General features: G+C 37.2%; 2 protein-coding genes across 2 annotated transcripts in view; one reads left to right on the forward strand and one right to left on the reverse strand.

The window, feature by feature from the left end:
• Positions 1 to 275: 275 nt before the first annotated feature.
• myl12.1 (myosin, light chain 12, genome duplicate 1) lies at positions 276 to 4,501 on the reverse strand. The gene is made up of 4 exons (XM_053495634.1): positions 4,386 to 4,501; positions 2,434 to 2,645; positions 1,354 to 1,515; positions 276 to 1,113 (listed from the first exon to the last, which is right to left on the reverse strand). Exons 2-4 carry the CDS (start codon positions 2,621 to 2,623, stop codon positions 941 to 943), a joined length of 525 nt encoding a protein of 174 aa, XP_053351609.1. The 5' UTR covers positions 2,624 to 2,645; positions 4,386 to 4,501; the 3' UTR covers positions 276 to 940.
• Positions 4,502 to 8,062: 3,561 nt separating this feature from the next.
• The window catches only part of myom1b (myomesin 1b), a 31,270-nt gene continuing 14,214 nt past the window's right edge, over positions 8,063 to 25,118 (forward strand). Inside the window, exons 1-17 of the mRNA XM_053501219.1 lie at positions 8,063 to 8,198; positions 8,724 to 8,933; positions 11,880 to 12,014; positions 12,321 to 12,495; positions 13,388 to 13,545; positions 15,585 to 15,677; positions 16,406 to 16,494; positions 16,773 to 16,817; positions 16,972 to 16,995; positions 19,599 to 19,757; positions 19,865 to 20,026; positions 21,692 to 21,833; positions 22,598 to 22,794; positions 23,616 to 23,669; positions 23,897 to 24,021; positions 24,266 to 24,449; positions 24,912 to 25,086. Coding sequence (XP_053357194.1) covers positions 8,794 to 8,933; positions 11,880 to 12,014; positions 12,321 to 12,495; positions 13,388 to 13,545; positions 15,585 to 15,677; positions 16,406 to 16,494; positions 16,773 to 16,817; positions 16,972 to 16,995; positions 19,599 to 19,757; positions 19,865 to 20,026; positions 21,692 to 21,833; positions 22,598 to 22,794; positions 23,616 to 23,669; positions 23,897 to 24,021; positions 24,266 to 24,449; positions 24,912 to 25,086 — 2,057 coding nt within the window. The 5' untranslated portion in view covers positions 8,063 to 8,198; positions 8,724 to 8,793. The remainder of the gene's footprint in view (positions 8,199 to 8,723; positions 8,934 to 11,879; positions 12,015 to 12,320; positions 12,496 to 13,387; positions 13,546 to 15,584; positions 15,678 to 16,405; positions 16,495 to 16,772; positions 16,818 to 16,971; positions 16,996 to 19,598; positions 19,758 to 19,864; positions 20,027 to 21,691; positions 21,834 to 22,597; positions 22,795 to 23,615; positions 23,670 to 23,896; positions 24,022 to 24,265; positions 24,450 to 24,911; positions 25,087 to 25,118) is intronic.

Below are 25,118 nucleotides of genomic sequence, written 5' to 3' on the forward strand. Positions count from 1 at the left end.
CAAGCCAAGACATGTTGACTGGTATAAGGGGAAACAGCTTTGGTATGCAGCAAAAAAAAAAAAAAAAAAAAAAAAAAGGCACCCATATCTTTGTATAATCTTTCTGTACACGGAGAACTTCCAGAATACATAACCAGTCTCAAATTGAAATACTACTGCATAAAACTACATAGTTTTAGACTAGTTTGGTTTAGGTATGGCTTCAGACGTTTCACATATCTGTATTCATGCATCTATATCAACAAAATAAATCTTGCTGAATAAATAGAGAGACATTCTACAATTTAGGTCATTTATTGAAAAAGTTCATATTTATTACAAAATGTTAAAATTCAGCTAGATCGGGACAACAGCAAACGTGCATGTAGACCCCACCACCACTTCACATTTCACCACATTTAAAGCACTGAGAAATGGGACCGCCAGGAGATCCTAAACTGTTATGTGCAGTTCTGCTGCATCTAAATTAAGTGTTTGTTGAGTTTACTTGAAGGTATGCTTTAGTGGAATAGATAGATAGGAATCGGCCTAAAATACACAAAATCATATTAATAATGCACAACAAAACCCAATTATGACCTGTATGGTTTCAAAAGAGCCTGAAGTAACCCACTGTTAAACCAACGACAACAAATGACTCGCCGCTAAACAACCGTGCTGTGTACTATACCAAACATACAGTACAAAACATCTTCAGCAAAAGTGATTTAAAAAAAATAATAAACTTATTCCAACAACCTTCAGTGATGTGTCTAGGTTAAGACAATCTTTTCCCCTTAAAGTTTACCTTTAAATAAATCACACAAACAGAGCAGCGTGGCATTTTTTTGTAAGGTTGGCATTTATCTTAGAATTTTTTCCAGAAACATTAGATAAAGCTCCTTTAGCTGAGAATGAAGATTAAAAAGGAAGGATTGATGATGCATGAAGGGTTCTGTATTTAATCATCCTTGTCTTTGGCTCCATGTTTGAGGATACGTGTGAATTCCACATAGTTAAAGTTGTTCTTCTTGTCAATCGGGGCCTCCCTGAAAAGCTCATCGACCTCCTCATCTGTGAAGCGGTCACCCATCGTAGTCAGAAGTTCCCGCAGATAGTCTTCTTGGATAAAGCCTAAATGGAGGAGAGAAGTGACTAGTGTTTAATCAGTCATTCGTTTACAAGATGAGCTAAATCCCAATTCCCCAAATCCCCAGTCAATTAAATCAGTATTAAAGTTACTCCACTAAAACATTTTTAGCCCTTCAGGACATTCTTTTAGCATACAATACATTGTAATCTTGCTTGCCTTTTATTTGTTATAATTAGGCTAAATTAGTGGTTTGTAAGCTTTTGCAGTCTGAAGGTGCTTACCAGTTCCTTCCTCGTCAAAGCAGGCAAAGGCATTGCGGATGACGTCTTCTGGGTCAGTGCCATTCAGCTTCTCTCCAAACATGGTGAGGAACATTGTAAAGTTAATGGGCCCAGGAGCTTCGTTCATCATTGCCTCCAAATATGCATCAGTTGGGTTCTTACCTGAGATTAGATTAGTAAAGCAAAGTGAGAAACAGCATCTACTTTTATAAAGTATAATGAAAGTACAACCCATTACTCCACCAGCTTAAACGGATATACAAATTCTAATGTGTTAACTGTTTAGAGGATTATTTAAATGTTATAATCTACTTTTTAACAGTGCTGCCCATCCATGAGGACAAAAGTGAAAATCTCACTGACATGAAATTCAGTATGCAATGGTGACAGAAATTTGCTTGATGGTTGTTTGCAGAAAAATAATGCTTCACATGAGACATGTCTGGTGTGAATTCAATCGTTTCAGAGTGATAAGGGCTTGGTATCCGTGGCATGCGTTATTGCTTGATTACTCTAGGCTAAAGTCCACTAATAAAAATAATGTAGATACTATTCTGATTTGGCTTTATAAATACCACTGTCAAAAAATCTTTAAGGCAACACTGCACCTATTTAATTTTTTTATATAAAATTTTGATACTGATGTGGTGATATTTTGTTGTTAACTATTCCAGATATGCTGTTATACCAAAACACCCAACCCTAGTCATCAGGTAATCGGCTAGTCAAAGTGACTAAGCACAAACAGTTACACCCTTTTAAAGGATGCCCATAACTTCAGTCCTACCCCACCTACTGCTGTTGAAGTAGGCTTAAAGGCACAAAGAGTTACCAAGAGCCTAATTCCATCATGTGGTGTGAAATAAACAAACCCTTAACAGCTACTTGTTGCCACCTAAAATTTTTGGTCATCAATCAGACAAATGTAAAGCCTAAACTTGCATGCAACAGTGCTAATAAATTTGACAATATCAAAATGCCCCAATTAAAATTATTCACACCACCACCTTGTTCTTTTGTTACATACATATAAATAAACAGTTTGCATGTTAATGGCACCAGGTGAAGAGTTAAAGTTACCCAGAGATGCCAGCATGTCATGCAGATCTTCCTTGTCGACAAATCCGTCACGATTCTGATCAATCATGTTAAAGGCTTCCTTGAACTCCTGGATCTGTGACTGATCGAACATAGCAAAGACATTGGAGGTAGCACGCTGGGGGCGCTTCCTGGCGCCGGTCTTTGCCTTCACACGACTTTTGCTAGACATGTTGCCTCTGGTGTGGTTTTACCTAACAAATTAAGAATATGGAAAAAATATATATTAAAAAAAAAAAAGATTCGATAACAGTTGCGTATCCACTTTTCTTTGGTTGTAAAGTAGCAGCAACTTTTTTTCTTTTTTAAACTACTTAGTCAGTACTTGTCCTGTTTACAATCGTGCAAATCATCATTATGAGAGGGGGAATGGGATTTGTCCAGTCCTGTCTTGAAAAGCAAGTCTAGGAGAAATCCAAGATAACACCCACGCAGCTATTCAGAAAGAAATATACAAAATGCCTAATTACTAGAACTAAATGTCTTCTCACACAGAATTTAACCACAAGAACATAGTTTTAGGAAACCCCCCCCCCCCAAAAAAAAAAAAAAAAAAAAAAAAAAAAACCAGCTAGGTACAATGGCCACAACAGGAAAGCCTACTTCCCTCTTGCATGTACAGTACGTATATGAAATTTAGCCTTACATTAATTAACCCTAGAAAAGCCATACAGCCATACATGTCAATGGCATTGTAAGGATGTGATGATTAATACAGACTGTTTGCCCAGACCAGCTGCCACACTGGTACGAGGGGGGGATAAATTCCTGTTGTCCCAGACGACTCTATTGACTCAGCACGCTGGAATTTAGTCTTTGCTTATAATATGAAACATTCATGGGACAGCAGGAGTCAATTAAACAAAATTGGAAAAAGCAAAAAATATAAGCATTGGGAAAAATAGAAAAGATTTAAATTTAGGCATTTGTCAGACCATACATGATAGATTTAAAGTTGGATAGCTTAACATTTCGTTGAAACAGGACTAAAAATTCTTTAACCTGCTATGCATAGATGCTCACCGCACAAGTCACACTCAAATACTTTTGAGTTTCTTTCACACTTACTCATTTGTTAAGATTGCTAAAAAAAATCTGATATGCTTTAATTAACTAATTATTAATTAAGACTAATAATTTGTCAAGAGACCCATTATACCAAGCAAGTGTAAGTATTCTTTATGATCCATAAATGTAAAAAAAAAAAGAAAACGCCCCCATCATGTTTCAAGAGTCATCCAAAACATTTAAGATGATTTAACTTAATAGAAATTCACAGTTTAAAAAAAAAAAAAAAAAAAAAAAAGTGTTCAATTATCTAGGATCCTTTATTTCGAATCCCAACTACGATTTAAGGCAAATGAGGATTAAAAACATATATTTTACTACATCCCTGTATAAACTCAAAATGATGTCATGGGCCAGGAAGTGACATAACATTTCTCTGCAACGAACAGAAGATATGGGTGCTAACTGCCTAAAGCACTGCGTGTTAAAAGTAATTAATATTGTATTTTGTGGAATGATCGCGTCAAAAAATTAATGACCAAATTATACAGAACTCTTGACACGTATTTTGCTGCTTAGCGACATTTCTATATGGACACGGCAATGTTGTTTACCAAACGTCAGCGATTAAGTAGCGATAAGAAGCTAAAACCAGTACAATAACCTATTTACTAATGCATCTAACTTAAATTAGTAAACCGCTGCGAGTTTGTTTTTCGCGTTACCTGCCCGGTTCGAAGCTAACGCAGCTAGCAAACTTTGCTAGTCATCGCTACTGCTAGGTAGCTAATTTCTTCGATAATATTTGACGAATATAGCAGAAATAAGTACCTAGGTTTGAGATGTACAATGACAAAACCTGCAACGAAAAGGCAATTAAGACAACTAACAAAACATATATAAGAATATATCAAAACTCATCATACCTGAAACCCAACAAACTGACGGCCTGCTCAACCACCGCCCAAACTTCCTGATGATCCGAGCGGTTACTTCCGGACAGGAAGCTAGATCAGCCCACCGGCAGTTATAGTGGTGTGCGAGTGTACAGTACAAAACGGTGTTTAAGAATAAAATAATAATTTGAAAAATATACTTCAACCGTTACCTTAAATAAAGTATATGTAAGCTTTTTATACATATTTGTGAATGCTGTCACAAAGGTTTTTGCTACTACTAAGATTAGTCTCAATACGCACACACTGCAAACACCCCTGTGTCCCGTGACTTGGTTCATTCCAATATGCTCAGAGTCTGGGCTACGTAGACTCTTCAACATGTCCATATATGGTACTGTGACTCAAAAGTCAGAAAAGAACACAATGAGCGTTTGGAAAAACAGCTGGTACATGTGTTTGATAAACTCTCAATCATCTCTTTTCTATTATTCACATTTATATGCCTTCACCGAAATATTGATCTTGGTTAAAAAAAAAAAAAAGCTAAAATGTTAGCTACATTTTACATTCCATGTTTTTTGTTAGGTTTTTTTTTTGTAAAACATATAATACAATATTAAAATTAAAAATGTCCCTAGTACTGCCTTAAAATATGTGAAAAAATGTATTTGTTAAGAAAATAGCTGGAGAAAGAGCAAACCTAAGTAAAGTAATATTTATTAGCAATTTATTTTCTGCCAAGGGCTGCCCAGGAGACCTTGGGTACTAGACGTTTTACACCCTGGACTGGGTGCCACTCCATCGCAGGGCACACACAGTATAATTTGAAAACGCCAATTAACCTAACCTGCACTCCAGCCCCCAGCCCCCCACCAATTGCTTATAAAAATATTAAGAAGTCTGGATTTTGGTTTAAATCAGGTTCACTTTCATTCATTAAAAAGTAAATGGCAGTATAAAATCTATCTCTGTAAAATGCTCTTACTGTACAACAGATACAAATGGAATACATGTGCTCTTTAAACTTTATATGTTATTAGATCATTATAAAAATGGGAGAAGAACAGTCCAAAACATGTGCTTATTAAAAATACTTAGCAAAATGACATACTGTACAAGCAACATCATTGGTCAAAATGCTAGAGACCAGTAACAAAATGTTTTTAGTTATTCAACAAATGTGAGTATTTGGAGCACAAACTACCTTGTTAGATTTACTTTATACCTGCTAGGTGATGGAAAGTGCATGGTTCATCTATATTGTGACAAAATCAATAGCTTAATTTTTTTTTTATTATGAAATTCAAGATTGATAGATCTTTCTACCCTAGCTGCCTATCTGACCTTACAGCACTGCATCATAGGTACTTTTGTTCATCTTCAGTAACCACTTAGGAGAATTCGCAGCCTATCCCCAAAACACTGTGTGACAAAGAAATGCACCCCTGGATAGGACACCAGGTCTTTGCAGACAATGTGCGTGCATACTTGTTCCCACCAAGAAGCTATTTGCCATGGCTAATCCACTTACTTACACATTTTTGTAAGGCGGGAGAAAACAGGAGAACCCAAAGGAAACCTGCACAGACATACATACAAGCTCTACGCAGACAATAAACCAAGTTCATGACTGAGCTGTAAGGTGCTAAGGTTTTTAGAGTAAACACAAAGACACACTGAAGCATTTTGATTACATTCAAATATCTTAGTAAAATTGCAGAAGTTACTGAGAAATTATGTAGTCAGGTAAAAAAGTTAATACTCTACATGGATAAACCTGATTGGATGCTGAACTAAACCCATCTCATTGATGTCTATTGCCTTGTTAAGAGACAAAAATAACCCTGGAAGCTTTCTCTAAAAATTTAATAATATAAGTGTACAAATGTTCAAGTTTGGTAAGGAAGTAAAATTAGTCAAGCATTAAACAGCCCCGTACCGTACTGGTCTGAGGAACTTCAGAATACACTACATGGCAATAGACTCCACTTCCGAATAGGTGGAAGTGGGAACTGCCAGTAAATGAGTGGTCTTTCCTGCCATTGTCATTGTTTCCCTTTCAGAAATACAAAATCATTGTGTTTTCTAGGATTGCTAGTGTTCTTTATGATAATAAGCATAACTCATTTATTTATTCATTATTTTCCTATATCACTTAACTTGTACTGGGCCGTGAAAAGCCTTAAACTTTTCACTAACTTAAACTTAGACTTCAGGCACAAGGTAGGGTACTTCAGAACAGGGTGCCAATTCATCGCAGGGCACACACACATTCAGGCAGTATTGACTAGCAGGTAGCCTAATCTGTATATCTTTGAACTGTGGATTAAGCATTAGGAGAACATGCAAACTATGCACACAGACCCATGACTTGAACCCATAACCCTAAAGGTGCGAGGCCACAGTGAAAACCACTATGCCACTGTGCCATCCTTAATGAACAAATCTGAAGATTTAAAATATCTTGAATTGCGTGTGTATATACAGTATATTACATCTATTATATGACTTGTGAAGGTCACACCCACCTTAAAAACAAAAAGCAAACAAATATATTGTGAGATCGCATCTCTAGCCCTGTTAATCTCTTCTGGCCAGCTTTCTATAAATACCTTGTCTGTGCACCTACTATTTACCTTATGTCTTAGGCATTTCCAAAAAAGCTGGACATGAACAAAAGCTACAACAGGGCATGCAGCCTGAGAACAATTTAAGGAAAATTGTGGAAATACAATTGTCCTGGTATAAATGATTTGTCAATTCTCCATCACTCCTGCTTAGTAAATCTTTTTAAATTTAGAAGCATTAGACCTTGCCAAACGAATTATGTGTATTTGGCCAAACTAACTTTCAGACTCACCAGTATTTGCTGGTGTTTATACAGTACATTTAGATATCTAACAGTTAAACTATGATTTAGACATGTGTTAGAGAATAGTAAAAGTGTTGAAGGATTTTAGATTTTGTTGTTTATATCTATGCATAAAGCTTATAAACAGGACAATTTATGTGATATTCCACATAAAACAATTGATGTTCAAAGAGTAAGAAAAGCCTCATAGAACTCGTAATGTTGTCTCATTATTTTTAAAGGGAAATACGGAACTGGTGCCAAAATACAATCAAATAGATTTGACAGCAAACTCAACCCCAACCCCCAACCCCCACGTGCCCCCAAACACCCACTTTTACATGGCATCTTTGGTACGTAACAGAGGTAACAATAGCACGTCTATTGTTAGTGCGGAACAAGGCTTTGCTCTCCAGTATGGCCTGCTAGATCCATCAGATGGTTGATAAATTTATAGTTAAGGTCTTAGAAGGCAAAAAAGTTACTCCAGGACTAAAGTAAAGAACCTTTCGGAGAAAATAATTGTGTATCACAGGTACTGAATGAGAGAGAGGTGGTGGGAAACTTGATGTTGATGTGCAGGACATAATGACTCTTTCCATCAGATTTCCATTTAGCATCTGACAAATTGTCAGATTATTCCCATAGATCAGTTAATAAATGATCATAAATGATCTTAACAGATTTTGCTAAGTGCTTCCACATGATCACCTTATCAACCTATACCTTGATAATTAGTAGCCTATCTATGTGACTGGGATAACTGAGCTAGGGCTATATTTAACGCCTCTCTGGCCATAAAAGGTCTCGCGTGGGGCTGAGGCATGTCAGCCCGCCTCAGTATTATTTTGGTTGTTGAAGATTGCCTCTCCACTGCACACTACCTTGGGTGAATTTTGGGCTTTGTTGATTCTCACTCAGACCTGGAAGTCTTGTTTGTACCTCTGTGCTACCTGATTTGATTTTCAGCCCGCAGAGCTTTGGATAAGGTGAGAATGATTGACTGTGTGATGTTACCTGTGGGGTAGAGAGTGTTATTGCTGTGTTTTATATATGTATATAAAGATTAAATGTTTGTTAAGTCAGATGCTCAGGGAAGTATAGTACAATCATTATGATGCATGATTTTGCAAAAAATGTCCTTCAGAGTTTGTTGGTGCATCATGGTCCTTTTGCATGTGCTTCCTGAACTTGTATACCAAAGGTTTGGATTCACAGGCTCTCTGAATGATGAAATGAGTAACTGGACAAATTTTGATACAAATCGCTGATAAGTTAAGCAATACCACATCTCCCAGACACAACTACTTATAAGGGTAAATTCACCTTTTACCCTGGAGAATGTCAGAAATCCATTTGCCATGTTGATAGCTGTATAAATCCAATATTGATTACAGCTAAATTTAATATGACATTTGTAAACAATTTATGAGGGGGATATATTGATATACTGATTAAGTAAAATAATACTCTCCTTATTCAGATATAATCAAACTCACTTAACTTGTGTGTAGAAACTGTTTAGCCCTCAGTGTAAGAGAGCTTCAGAGCAGAACCTAGGCACTGAGCTATAAGGAGAAGGCGATGTCTGGATCGATCCCATTCTACCAGAAGCACCACCGTCACTATGACCGTGCCTACCGTAGCCGGGAGGCGGAGTCTACAGTCAGCCAATACCAGAAGAGCTCCAGCTCTTACTCCGCCCAAAGAACCAGCACGAAAGGGTAAGAGACCAAGGAGACAAATCCACCAACTTAATCACGTGCCATCCTTAAACTCTTGTTTAACATCTCCTTGGTCCAGTTTATCACTGACCCAGCAATTAATTTTAGGTGATCATTCTTTTGCTTTCCTGCATTTCCCTGCATTCTCCATCCCCCTAATATTCATCAAAATTAATGGATATCAAGCAACTTGTCTGTGAATCCTGCATGCCTTACAGAACAGTTTTCTCTTTTGCCTTTGGTGGTGTCTGCTGAGACTGCAGGAATGTTTGTGCACAGATTTCTTTCGGAGCCATGCTCAGGTCTGGCTTGAAATGGGTTCGTGAATGATAGCAGTGATAAATGTTGTGTTTGTGATGTCACGGGTTAGGCTTAAGCTTAATTTTATAGTGTGGTCCATTTATATCTACCTATATGTGGTCACTTTCTTTTATGGTATTTCCTAAAGCCTACCTATTTTAGGTTATTGTTGAAACGTTTTTTGGTAAAACGTTTTTTTATGACTTTGGGTGTATTCATATTTAGGTAGTTCTGACTGACATACAGCATGTATTGTTTATTTTGTACCTATTTATTCTCCATAGTTATGATCGTGAGATTCATAAATGGCTTGGGCTACTAGGGGACTGTATACTTTAGGAAAATACACATAAAACCTTGTTATTCACATAAAAGGTATTCATCTGGAAAGAGGTTTTGGTTTGACAACTTAATTGGTTACAGTTTGATTGTAATTGTCTTGCTGTCTTTTGAATACGTTTTGTATTCGGGGCCTTTATTTTTGTTTAAGTAAAATTAAGAACATGTTTAGCAATCTCTAGACATGGTTAGGCACATGACTTCTTTTCATTAGTTTCCATGTAAGACGCGATTAAGAGCATACTGATGATGCTGGTCTTGATTGTGGCTTTTTTGGTTTTGAGTGTTTTAAATGCAAAGTGACTTAGAGACTGAACCATCCATCATTTCTTTATCCAAAGAGTCAGTTTGTTTTTATGTCATTTTCATTCAAGTCTAAAGAAATAGTTCTCCAATCTTCCTGAAGGTCTTAATTGCCTCTCATTTTCAGTTCCTGTAGCTTACCAGCTTAAGAGGAACGTTTTTTGTTTGTTAAGCTTCTGAATCATTCAAGCATAAAAAGCATCTTACTTAAGGCAGGAACGAGTTAGAAACAGGTGCGGATGATGACAGATGATCAGGCCTGTGATTAGTGTACTTTTGATGCAGAATGCTGAGTGGTTGGAACAGATGAGAGGGGAAATGAGGTTGCTGCTGCGGTTGTTACATAATTAACAAATTGCAGTCCATCGAAGTTTATTCCACAACTTTATACCAATTTCTTTCATCTACATCATTTAATTTAATTATGAAAAAATAAGGGTGGCCCAAGACTTTTGAACAGTACTGTGATTAATAATTTTCTGTTCTCAAAACTATTAAAATAAATAAACCTAAAGCTCAGTTAGACTGCTTATCTGTTCATCGTTTGTAAAAACAAGTTAAAAATATTAATGCCTATGATGCATCCCCATTTACTGATTTATAAAAGAAGTTTCATATGCATTGCTGAATAAGAAAAAAAATTCTTAGAATATTACATCTATTTGCGACATCAAAGATATCTGTAGATGCAGTTTAGTCTTTTATTTGGTCACATTTCTGGAAGCAAGGAAATTAATGTACTTATTCTCTTAACTGATTCATTATTCCGCTATTAATTGTAAAACACATACACTACATGCACTTCCTTAAACTATTTAGTAACTACAGTAAGGCTATTAGGTAAAATATATGAGAATAAGTAATGTAAATCCGGCTCTGTTAACAGATCCTGGAAATTTAAGGGTCTGACTGCATACCCATTATATAGAGAGTCATAGTTTGGTGGCTGAGGTTCTGTGCTTAGTGACTAAAGCCAACTAGAGCTGCCTGAGTGGCAAAGTGGTGTTCTTGTGGAAAAGTACTCAAATGTACAGTGTGCAATGAAAAGCTTTTAACCATAAATTCAATAAATATCTCTTCAAGGTAAACTTCAAAGTGCAACGCAACCACATGATTAACTAAAACAAAATTCTAATGGCAGAAATTGGGACTAAACAAGTTACCACTTCCCACATTCTGTACAAATCTTTCAGGAAGTTAAAAAAAACCTGTAGTGTGTGTCCTTCAGGGTCATAACAATTTTAAAACGCATTTGTACTCTCATGCTTTCTACTCATTTTAAAACTGTTTTAGGGAGACATAGACAAGCCTATGGTAGTAAATAATATGACTCTGTAACTTTTTCATAACTTTAAAATAGTTTTGAAGTATTTTATAAGTATAGTTATCAAAAAAGTATGTGTGGTCATGTGGACCATTCTAGGATACTTTTTCATTGATATTATGACAGACTTGATGGAACAATGAAACAGATTAAAAATACGGTATATCTCACTTTGTAAAGAGTATGTATCGTAGTTAGAGATCAGATGGCATAAGAAGCTTTATTATGAAATCCAGACAGGAATACTCTGTTAAGATCTGAGCGGATAATCTTACTCTCGCTTGTTCTCTTAGCGTCCCCCTTTTACATTCTGTAAATACACCTGCCCCTTGGAGAACTACGCTAGCACTCGATCTGTATGTCAATGTCACAGTGTGCTCTGAGCCAGACACAGAGTGTGCTTGTGTAGAGTTTCTGTAGTACACATCTCTCTAATGTGCTGACTTGTTTGTATTTTCATATATACTGTATACTGTGTGATCACTATAAAACTGTAGTTAGAATTTTTTCTTTCTAATAGAGAATTTTAGACAACAGTACTAAATCAAATTGACTTACTTCCCCTTTCCCATCCATCTAATCCTTAATTTTTGCATTTATTCCTACAAACTTACTTCAAATTATGGTTTCACCTGCTAGACATTTGTTTATATGTCATATTTTTGCTGTGGGCATTTTAGCATTAGAGATGCCACCTTTACCTCTCTGGATGAGACGGGGGTGAGTCCTCAGCTAAAGAGAATCAAACCCAGCTACCTGGCTATGGACAAACAGAACCAGATTATAGGCTATGTGGTGCCCATCTTCAGGGGAAGGTATGAGTCAGGACTTATGAGACAGTGTATAATTTATTAAAATGGAGGAATGGTCATTTTATTGGGCTTCAGGAATCCATGGTATCTGTTGATTGTGGTTTTCCAGGAACAGTTTCAACAATAATTACAGTGCATTTGGTCATGTTCTTTTTACTTGAAAATGATCTTGGAAAACCAGCATCACAAGTCTAATAAGGATTTTTCCAATTTACATGTGTTAAATATAAAAGTATATATGCTTCTGTCGTGATGCTGACATCCCAATCCACATCCAAATCCTTCACCCCCCCACCTTCTACACCCAAGTCAGGAGTTTGCAAGTGGCCTGTCAGACACTGAAGAAGCTCGGGCTAAAGAGGCTGCTGGTTACCTGGCACGTAGGGACCTCTTCACCAGTGGGGTGGAGATGGAGCGCGTGGAACACAAGTCTCGCAGAACCGTCATGAGGGAGTCTGCAGAACGCATTTCCCTCAACAAGAGGGTCAGTGGAGATCAGGATTGTGTTCATGATCGCAATTATTATTTTTTTATCTGTAATACATTAATTGATAACAAAGTGTGATGTAGATAGAAGGACTCTAAAAACTAAAAACAGAAAGGTCTGTATTGTGACTAAAACAATACCATAGCAATAAATGATAGCATATTTGGATAGTCGGGTTGATGCCTAACAACGGAAGTCGTGTTGACTAAGGTCATACCATTTCATTTGATTTAAAACAAGTGTCATATACATGTAAATACAGACGATTTATATATATATTATTATTATTATTTTTTTTTTTTTTACACAAATCACTACTCATTGTGATGTCATGGATCAGTTCCATGAACCAGGTTCAGTGGTACAACTTTTGTCATAAGTTAAAATTTTTGCATTTGTTTCTACTTAAATTTAAAATTATAATGCATGCTATGAGAGACAGACAGACAGAGAGAGACCATACCAGTACACCACAACTCATTCAGATTACCAGGGTCAATAGTCCATGCCACCCTTGTGCCAGATGCCTGAGGTTTCTTGAGACACAGCAGCAGTGATATTTGATGTCTCTAAAGTCTGTGCTAATGATATAAATTATTTAATAAGCTAATGAAAGCTCAAATAAGAATTAGGTTTCACATCATGATGAAAACATTTGTGTCTACAAATCTACTGTAGATAGACAGGCAGTAAGCAAGCATGATGATTGCCAAAGCTTTTGCGCTGTTTACTGTGCCATGTTTGTAAAACATGTGAATATGGGTGGTGCATGCTGAGGAGCACTGGCAGTGAGAGTTTAAAAAGCATGGTATATACGTTAACATTTTGATTTGTTATAAAACACAGTTTTATCAATATATGAAGGCTGTGTGTGACCACATGCTTATAGATCCATGACAACGAAGAGTACCATAAGCGCCTGAACGAGGATAACCTGATGCATTCACCAGAGTTTGTGATCAAGCCCCGCTCACACACTGTGTGGGAAAAACAGTGTGTGCGGCTGCACTGCACAGTCACAGGATGGCCAGAGCCCCGGATTGTGTGGTGAGCACACATACACAGGCACATACATACAGAGGCACACACACAAACCAAAACTAATATGTTTTCACAACTTTTGTTCAAGAATTTGATTTTATGGCACCTTGAAAGCACAAAACATAATGTGCTGTTTGTTTAGGTATGTTCAGTCATAACCTCTGGTGCCTACCAGGAACAGATGGATTTATTTTGAGATCATTTAACTGCAAACAGGTGGACTCCATTCAACTAATTATGTGCCGTCTGGGCATTACACCATAATACTTATGCAATTATACCCGGCATGCAAGGTTATTTGTAAATGCTAAAGAAAAACTCTATTTATCCCTCACACACATGTTAAGTTCATGTGTTATTGTATGCACATTCTATGATATTGTATGCATGTTCTATGATTGAATCTATGAAGCGGCAGGTGTCAAACCAGCACCCCCACCAAGACGAAGTTTAACCCACATGCACATGTCCATTATGGCGCAAGGGCAGGTGGCTCAAATGGCTAGGGCTCTGGGTTACTGCTCAGAAGGTCAGGGCCCGTATTTACAAAGCTTTTTAGAGTTCTCTCAGAGAGCTCCTATATTAGCTTAAAAAGTCCTAGCTGGGAGTCCTGGACTAAAAGTGATTTAGGAAACTTCTCAGAGCAACTCTGAGGAAGGAAAGTACAAAAACCTTTATCTTAATGAAGAGGCGTGGTTGACCCCCATTACTAGGGATGATGCAGCAATTCAAGGACTGTGACTGGTAAATAAAAAATAACCTCTGGCATCTGAAAAGGTGTTGAAATGCGCTCTTTGTAAAAATAGAATATACAGTGGGATCATAATGTTTGTATATAAAGAAATTATATAATCATGACTACAGGCTACTTTATGCAAAGTAATAAATATGCATAGATACTTATAGGCTAAATATCTTAAAGTTATTCAAGACAGCCAAAATGTTACTATGTACTTTTGAAGCAACCAATTTCCATGCAGTAGTTACTATATTTAAGTTCCTACATTAATATACCATACTGATTTTATTATTTGTAATCCATTTTAGATTGATGGAAACAAAATATCTCACCTTACAAATTTACATGATTGCAGGACAGTCTAATTTTAGTTCTACTTTTGGATGGTATGTAGCCAACAATACATGACAGATAAAAGGCAGTAAAACAACAAGAAAACCAAATTGGACAGAAGATCAGTGTTATTACTTTTAGCTTTACTTTTTGTGTTTCGAGAGTATTTTCTTTTTTTTTTTTTACGTCATTTTGTCCTCTGCTGAGCTGTTTTTACAGCTAAGATCTTTTGTGAATCATTTGTATCTTTACTAAGATTTAACAATAAATTTAAGGGGAAATTCTAAGAAAATTTTATCGTTCTAAAATATTTCTTAGAATTTCGTCACCAAGAGCAACTTTTAGGCTTAAGAAGCTTTGTGAATACGGGCCCAGGGGTTCAACCCCTGGACCCTCTAAGCTGCCACATTTGAGCCCTTAATCAAACCCTACCTGCTCCAGGGGAGCTGTATCCTGACTGACCCTGCAAACTGACCTCACCTTCCTAACTAGGATATGTGAGCAAAATCATTTAGCTGTGCTGTAAGGTAGATGTGACAAATAATTAAATCTTAATGTTAACATCGGACAAATCAGGATCGACCTACTCCGGTTTCCCCCCACAGTCCAAAGACAGGCACATTAGGGTAATTGGCATTCCCAAATTGCTCATAGTGTGCTGAGCGTGTATATGTGAGTGTGCCCTGCGATAGATAGGCACCATGTACCATGCCTCGTGCCCTAAGTCTCCTGGGATAGGCTCCTGGACCCCTGCAACCCTGAATGCAGGATAAAAGCGGTATAGACAACAATGCTGATTTATGACCTACTGTATGACCATAATGAGGAAAAAAAGCTTGTAATATTAATCTGTTTAATTACTTTGAGTTCTTAGCTCCCCTGCATTTCAGGGTTTACTTGATCTGCCTATTGATTTCCTTTTTATCACTTTTGTCTATTTAGATTTTTCTTTCTTATCATCCTTGTTAACCAGGTACAAGAACAATGTCAGTATTGACCCTATGTCTCATCCAGGGAAGTACAAAATAGTGAGCAGCTACAATGTCCACTCTTTGGAGATCAACAGGTAATCACACCCATAAACCCATACACACATGTACTAGATTTTCTACACTCGTACTTCTTCATGCTATGTCAAAACTAAAAAACATCTAAAATATTTACAGATCTCATTGGATTATGGTGTCCAGTACATAGCAAACACAAAAGACAGCATGCAACCGGAGCTCACTCTGACAAAAAACAAATCAGCTGAGCTATAGTGGTAAATTGCTGTTGTCCAAACTGTAGCCACAGTCCTGCATAGTTCATAGTTCATGCAAATGCTGATACATGAGCTAAAGCTTCTTCTGCCAGTTGGCCATAACCTAAGGGACACCTAAAAAAAGCCATGCATCATTGGCATTCCTTCCCTCTTACCATTCTTATCTGTCTCTGTCTCACGTCTACACACAGTCTAAAAATACACAAGGAATAATGAGGAGATACATTTACTTACACTATGGTTAAATATTCAGCTTTCACAAGCTCACATTCTAGATAAATTGGGTTCATTGTTCATGAGCTACATGATAAATTACAGTGCTGGTAAAACTATCCAGCCCTGGTGTGGTGATATCACTGCTTGTGATCTATTTTTGTCCTTGAAGTTTCTGGACCTTGTGGAGAAGCATGGCAGACATACAGAGCTCTCATTGATTTACACTGTATTAATTCATGCATACGTGTGTGTATGTGAGACAGTGTAACAGCACTGTGTTCATGTGAATGTCACATGTCATTCTGTCATTTTAGGTGTGACTTTGATGACACTGCGCAGTATCGTGTATCTGCCATGAACAGCAAGGGAGAGCTTTCAGCTTTTGCGTCTGTCGTGGTTAAAAGTATGTCAAACATTATACCTTTGCTATTAAGTTTGTTAGTTGCTGTCATTAATGCACGTAAATAGCTGTAAAATGTCAAACAATCAAATTTAATATACAAATGTATAACAAAGAATGTATATAAAATGTATTACATTTAATACAAAAACACTGGAAATATTTACTTTTGTTTTTATGTACAGCAATTTAATAATCATTATAAAATATTCTATGTAATAAAAAAAATAAAAATAATAATAATAATAATAATAATTTCTTGTAACTGGTTTGATGTTTAGGATTCAAAGGTGATGTTGACGAGTCTCTCCCGGCTCCCAGACTCTGTAAGTTTCCAACGGCTGATTGTCTTTTTTCCTCAAAATTGATTTGGATTATTTTTTAAAGATTTTGTTTATGTGAAGGAGCAGTACAGCGGTCAGTCAAAGTCTAATGCCACTAATGCTAACAGTTGTTTTGTTTCCCATGCATTGGGCGCAGATAAGAAATGGTCCGGCTCTCAAGGTAACCAGGTTTAAGGGGTTTTGTGTTCACTTCTTTAAGCATTGCACGTCCTCACCGGTCACAACTGCATGTTCAACTCTCTCTCAATCCAAGTTTTGTTTTACACTTGGTGTTGTCTGAAACTCCAGGCACTACAGCTGCGGATAGTTTGGGTTCTGTGTCTTTAGAGATCTTCATTTATTTAGACTCCTTTCATTTATTTTATTTATTTATTTTCTTTGGTAGAAAAATGTTATTACAAGGTCCTTGCCTAATCAAATTCTATAATGGTGGTTGTGTGTGTGTCTTGCGGGTGTCCTGGATTTGATCTCAAGGCTGGATGGAGTCGGATCAGTTCCATATTGCACATTATGTAGTAAATGTTGCACGATTCACAAATGTGTTTAATATTTTATATTTGTTCAGCACACAGAATAATATTTCTTAACTTTACATTTATTTATTGACTAATGAACCTGCATTCAAAACCCACTTAACTTCCATGAACCTACCTGCATTTCATGGGGATTTTTGAGACTTCCCTGTCATGCATTCTCTGCAACCTTTCAAATGTCTCCAACAATTTTAACCACTCGTATGGTAATATAGTCAAGGGTATGATTGAAGATAACCACAATGCGTTATATCTGTGCCTTGTGATACCCTTGAATTTACATTTATGTAATTAGATTAGATTAGATTAGACTTTATTGTCATTGTGACGTGGCCAGTGAAATGAATTTAGCCAGAAGTGCATAAGTGGCTTATTTACAATAAATAACAATGTGGTAAGGTGGCAGCGTGGCCTAGTGGTTAGCATTGTGGCCTCGTGGGTTTGATTCCCATCTGTGGAGATTGCATGTTCTCCCTGTGCTTGGTGGGTTTCCTCAGCTTCTCCAGTTTTCTCCCACAATCCAAAGACATGCAGATTAGAATAATTGGTGTTCCCAAAATGTGTGTGTGTAATGGATTGGCACCCTGTCCAGTGTGTAGCCTGCCTTGTGCTCAAAGTTTTCTTCGATAGGCTTCAGGTCACCCATGAGGGTATAAGTTTATATGCACAGGGGTGAGGCTGATTAATGTGCAGAAGGTGCAGAAGGTAATATTTTTTTTTCTAAGGGAATGCTCCTTTGAAGAACAATAGATTTGTGAATCTAACCACTTCAGGGATGCCTGAAGTAAGCATTTTTTGTGAACACAAAAAATATATTTGTGGATAATCATTTACTGTAAATATAGATTACTATATACATTGTAAATAGTGTGACATTTATTTATGAAATATGAAACTGATCTGACTCCATATGGAAGTGCACACACAGATGGAATTTATCCATCATGAATTCTATCCGATAGATATGATCTGTTGCAATGTAATATTAAGATTGACAGCTAAGGAATGCTGATGCTTGAATCTACTCGAGTTCTGGTGTATGCATGCACATTTTCATAGCACTGACTGTGAAATATTACCAAACAGTCAGTGGATTTAAAAAAAAATCATTTTCTAACATATTTTTCTCTCCCTGATAATCATGTTTATTCAATTTTGAACAAATAAAAAAAAAATCATATGCACTGTGCTTTAATGTTATGTCCACTATACAGTATCACTAGAAATGTCCCCACGACAGCTGTCCCTGCATTATTGGATTGTTTTCAATTCTGTTTTCTTGATATCACAAATTCTAATTGTCAGGGGGATTCTTATTGTCAGGGTACATAAGAGCACTCATATCTCCAGGAATCCTTTACTTGCACACCATGTGGCAGTTTTACATATTGTTTGCGATGTGTCCGGAGATCAGTTATTGTTGTGTACATTGGAAGAGCCTTGTGGCTCACGCTGTTAGTCTGCCTGTTGCTCCCTTTTATTCTTTCATGCAGCTTTGGTCAATGCTTTATCCTGGTCAGGGATGGAATGAATCCGTGGCAATGCCAGGAACACTGACTGTAAGGCAGAAACACAGGTCTTCACTCTACTGTGGTATATAAACAGAAGCATTTGTCACACACTCTCTAGGGGAAGCTTAGTGTAGGATATGTTCTTCCCTAGTTGTTTTTGGGAGGTTAAAGGAAACCAGAGAACGAGGAGAAAACCGTTGGCGGGAGGTTTTTCCCCAGATTATTAGTTTTCTATTTTTCTGTATGGAATTTTATCAAACAATTGGAGGATAAATATTTCAATTTGTTTAAATAAACGTTGTATATCCTTAAATTACACTGAATAAATTAAGTGATTTCACTGCAAAGAAATATATTATTTTGTAAAATTTATATAATACAATACAATACAATAAATACTTCAGTGAAACAGTACATAAATCATTGTTATTGGTGGCCAATCTAATGCACTAAAGTCACTTTTCTACATTTTTACAGAATTCATGTAAATATCTTCACATTCATCTTCACTTCCTGGTATTATTACTGTGTACCCTAACCACCACTGTACTATGTCTAACATATTTTTGAAAAGTAATTTTTTTTTTGCCCAGGTAACAATCACCAAGGTTTGATGTGGAACACCTTCTCTCACCTCTTGTTCTAATAATTATGTATCTCAGTCTATTATTTATCCATAGATCTACGTGCACTAATTATTTATTTATTTATGTGTTTAGTGCCATGCCTGGAGTATGGAGTGACCTTCGAAACACATATTGTTGATAAGTTTGGAGTGTCTTTTGGACGTGAGGGTGAGACGATGAGTCTGGGCTGCTCTGTTATCATCTACCCCTCACTGCAACGCTTCCAGCCTGAGATTGAGTGGTACAGAGATGGTAGGTGATGGTACACACTATCACACCAAACTATTATAGCTGTATTAAGTATTTATTTCAAGTGTTTACTTTCAAAAGGTTGTAACTTTTTTGTCTGATTTTATTAGATAAGTTGCTGGTGCCATCTAAGTGGGTTCAGACGCACTGGAGTGGAGACAGGGCTACTCTTACACTCACACACCTCAATAAAGAAGACGAGGGGCTTTACACACTCCGTGTTATCACAAAGTCTGGATATGAGACACACTCAGCCTACATTTTTGTCCAAGGTACGTTTTTGTCCATATGCAATTAGGCAGCCAAGACATCGCTGGTGTCTGAAGTTTTTATTTTTAATTGTACATTAGAGCAGTGAATAGTGTGTGTGTGTGTGTGTGTGTGTGTGTGTGTGTGTGTGTGTGTGTGTGTGTCTCAGTTCCACAGTTAAAGCTTGAATGCTTCAGTACCTTTTGCAGAGAAAACAATCTGATTGTTTGCTAATTGTTGTAGAGTCTTACTCCCTCACCACAATGTGATACAGCTGCTGAGGACAATCTCGATGGTTTCAGTGTAGAAATTACTGACAAGTGTTTCCTTTGAAATTGAGATATTGTTTTGATTTTTGGTCTGGGAAGGCAGTATTGGAGTTCAGCTATGATCAAAATGCAATAGAACAGCTGTGATTATGCAATTATGCTACAATCTGCAGAACCCCATCTGTCATCACCCCCTAAGTCATCAACAATGTAGTGACGTGATCTAAACTGTGCATGCAGGTGTGAAGTGTGAACAGTAGTGGCCTAAATACATAGCCCTGAGGGACTCCTGTGTTTAGTGTGGTGGTATTATAGTCAATGCTGCTAATCCTGATTGACTGAAATCTGAGGTCACGAGGGGTAGATGGGATACCTTGGCATCTACAGTATGCGTATTTGGAGTCTGGTTCGGGGCCATGGATTTTCTATGCATAGGTGTACTTAGCCCTTGTAATAGTTTGGGACAGGTGGTCTTTTCCAGTTCAGGGGGCTGCCAAGATAGCTTAATGGGTTTTCATCATTGTTGAATTAGCTTGTTTCTGTACTTTGGGCGAATAACCAACATGTTGTCCCTTTTTGTGTGTGCATTTTATAATACTTTAGGTGTGTATGTGGAGCATAATGTGATCAATGCTAATGACACTGTATATATGACCATATGATTGTGTCTAAAAGTTGTTAGTTATAACACACCTGCTCTCAATGGACACTTCAAACCCATGCGCGCGCGCACACACACAAACACACACACACACACAATGGCTCACACAGCTGTGGAAAACATGACCTCATATTATTCCAAAATCCAAGGTTAAATGCAGTGTGGTATTTGTACCATATTGCTGTAGGTGTCAAAGTTTTGGTTAAACTCTTAAGTATATCCCAATAAAAATAAAGGTTAACATGAACACATGATTCATGGAAAGGTTCTTCGAATCTGAGCTTCTAAAACCTCATAAAGCTACGAATTAAATAACATGTAGAGTGTTGGACCCAGTGTTTATGAGTGTGGGCTTGAGGCTTGTCTCTCTCTTACTGTAGGTCTCAGGTTTTATTCTAATTTTATACTTATCTGCTGAAAGCATGCTACAGCTCAAGTAGCAATCAGAACCTCAGAGACGAATGTTCTTTTTATTACCTTGTTAATCCTACAGTACAAGGATTTCAGAAGCACATTATTTTGTATAGGGTAATATTATACTGTCTCTCCAACAATAGTATTTAGGTTTATCATGTTGCTTCACAGGACAATGATCAATGTTAACATCTACAGTACAGGGATTATTTACTGTATTCTACTTCTACTTTTCTAGAAAATAGTAGTTTATTATTTTGGCATGAATTTTTATAATCATAAGAATTTCAAAAAAAAAATGTTCAAATTACTAACTCACCTGTGTGTGACTTTTTGTGTTATAGATAGTGATGCAGAGATTGCAGGAGCTCCTGGTGCCCCACTGGATGTGTTTTGTCAAGAAGCAAATAAAGATTATGTCATTGTCACATGGAAACAACCTGCTGTGGATGGAGGTAGCTCCATTCTGGGCTACTTTGTAGACAGGTGAATAAGAAAAATTAACAATAAATAAATGTTTTACCTCTTATGAATTTCCTCAACAGAGGTATATTTTTATTAAATAAATAAAATTTTAAATATTAAATATTGGATAAATAATATAAATATATATTGGCCTTGGCCAGAAGAACGAGATTTTATACAAGGTTCTTTAGATGCACTTTGGCTAACTTTGCACAAGTTTTTTTTCCGGTTTCATCTTGCAGAATAAGTTCTTTAAAGTTTGTTCTGGTAGAAATTGTTTCCTTATGGCATTAAAACTTGGGCAGGTCAAAAGTATATGCTTTATAGTCAGTGCTACAGTGCTGACACTTTGGAGCTTCCTCGCCCTTCGATAAATATGGACGGGTCAAACTCGTATGGCCTTTACGGCATCTTGTATATACAACTTGGTTGGGTCTGGATCTGAAGGGGTGAAAGCATCTTTTTTTCCCCAACTCTGGGCTTATTTTAAATAATTTGTTGTTTTGGCATTCTTCCCATTCTGCTTGCCATTTATTTAATATATACTGATTAATCAATGGTTTGAGGTCCGAGGGTGGGATTTGACATTGTCCAATTGTTTCTGTAAGGGATTGTTTTGCTGCCATGTCAGCTCGTTCATTTCCCATGATTCCACTATGTCCTGGGATCCAGTAGAAGACAATATTATGATTTGCTTTGATTAATATATTAACATCTGATAAAGCAAAGCAGGTTTCCTTCTCAACTGTCTCTCTCTCACCTTTTCCCTTGCTCTGCCTTACAAGGTGTGAAGTCGGCACGTCTCACTGGATTCAGTGCAATGATACTCCTGTCAAGTTTGCCCGTTTTCCGGTTACCGGCCTCGTTGAAGGCCGCAGCTATATTTTCCGTGTGCGTGCTGTGAATAAGTGTGGCATGAGTCATCCTTCTCGAGTGTCTGAACCAGTGGCGGCCATGGACCCTGCTGACCGTGCTCGCAAAGGTGTGGATATACTTGCATGAATAACCCAGAGCTGAGCTTCTTTACAAATAAATATTACTTTAATGGAACTATATAGTGATGACCAAAAGTACTGAGGAAAAACATGAAAAATTGTGAAATGGTTTGATGATGGTCTCAATTTTTTTTTATAATGGCAATCAAAATAATAAGGATATTCTTTTATTTGATGGAATTAAATTATGTTTAGTATGAAGTCATTTATTCTTTAGAACCTGCTGGATCCAGCTGGACATAGAGCCAAAAAGACATCTGCAGTACTCTGGTGTCACTCCATGCCTTCAGAAGTTCCTTAACTGCTACTGCCTTCTTCACCATTGTCCGACAGTTTTCTATTGGGTTTAGGTCTGGAGATGGCCCAGGCCATGGGTCCAGAAGCTCAATACTATTATCAGATAGCCAATTTTTCACTCTCAGTTAATAAGCGCAACTATTCAGCCAAATAGGCTAGAACTAATTAGTTTTGTGCACAGGGAGAACTACAGTATAATACATGCCATATGTCGTCTTAATACTTTTGGCCAAACTTGTATAGTAGTATTTGTTTTAAAATGATGTGTATTTCTATAAAATATACTGTACATTTGATTCTCAAATATATTAATTTTGCTGGAGACATGAACTACAAAGAATCATCAAAAATCGGAAATCATAATTTTCATATTAAACAATATTCAATTGCATATTTTATCTAGTCATGCATAAATCGAAACCCTTGTTTTGTATGTTCATATTAAAATTACAAGAAAAAGTAATAACAACTCTCTCTCTCTCTCTCTCTCTCTCTCATTTTCTGATGAAAGGAGCCTCTGCACCTTGGACTGGTCAAATCATTGTTACTGAGGAGGAGCCTGTAGGTAAGCAGAGCCTTGCTATTCATTTGCATTTTGGAGAGATGCTTCTAAGGACACAGTGTTTAGTGGAATATGGTAGTGCCACTATTACACTTATGTCTTAGCGTGTCATAGCAATATTCTTTCTAAATACGCTATAATTCCATCATACAGCTTGCTGGTGTTGTTTGTTCAAAGTAAACACCTTAGTAAGAGTGAGTGACATTTTCTGACCTTTCTGGCTCTTCTAGAGGGAGTGGTTCCTGGCAAACCTCGTGACCTTGCAGTTATTGAAGCCACCAAGAACTATGTGGTGTTGAGCTGGAAGGCTCCAGGCGACAAGGGATACGAGGGTGTCATGTACTATGTTGAGAAGGTCCAAAAAGCCCTATATAACTATAAAATCACATTTAAGATGTACTATAGTATATGAGTATGCATATGAGTGTTGCAAAAAAAAAAAAAATCTCTATGGAGATCTCTAATGTTTACCCATATACAGTACTCACATTATGAACTATTGTTTGTAAACCCAGTACAATTCTTTTTTACTTTGGCCTTCTTGTCAGCAGGATTAGTTACCTAAAGTAACTAAATGTGTAAATGTGTGTATATTCTAGTGTGTGTCTGGCACAGACAGCTGGCAGCGTGTGAACACAGAGCTTCCAGTAAAGTCTCCACGCTTTGCTCTGTTTGACCTGTCTGAGGGAAAATCTTACAGTTTCCGTGTCCGCTGCTGCAACTCTGCTGGCGTCGGTGAACCTTCAGACCCCACAGAGGCCACTCAAGTGGGAGATAAACTGGGTGAATTAAAAAAAATAAAGCTGTCACATTTCATGCTAACATCCACTGTAACATTGTTCTTAAATTTACAACATGAATACATGAAGATGAATGAGTCCATACTATGGATGAATAGATGGATGGATGGATGGATGGATGGATGGATGGATGGATGGATGGATGGGTAGCTCGTTGGTTGAATGGATTGATGGCTGGTTGGATGAGTGGCTGGTTGGATTGACGGCTGGTTGGCAGTATGGATATTATTAAGGATGGGTGGCTGGATGGATGGATGGATGGATGGATATCAAGCAAATCACTGATCCTAAATTGATTTTAATTGTTTGTATTGTAAAAGTAATTGTAACCTTGATAAATGGGTTTTATTATATATTTTTTATTTTTTTTATTTTAGAAGTTCTGCTACTATTATTATAATCATCATCATCTTCAGTTTAACAATTCCACTTACCCGTTCTCCAGATATTCCATCTTCTCCGGGCCGTGTAGTACCCACCCGAAACACAGACACATCAGTCGTTGTGTCATGGGAGGCATCAAGGGATGCTAAAGAGCTAGTGGGCTACTATATTGAGACTAGTGTTGCTGGAAGCAATGCTTGGGAGCCCTGCAACAATAAGCCTGTCAAAGCCACCAGGTAGTTTTTCCAGACACAGAAAAACGAATATA

Source organism: Clarias gariepinus, chromosome 1, assembly GCF_024256425.1.
Source record: "Clarias gariepinus isolate MV-2021 ecotype Netherlands chromosome 1, CGAR_prim_01v2, whole genome shotgun sequence".
NCBI classification, from domain to species: Eukaryota; Metazoa; Chordata; class Actinopteri; order Siluriformes; family Clariidae; genus Clarias; species Clarias gariepinus.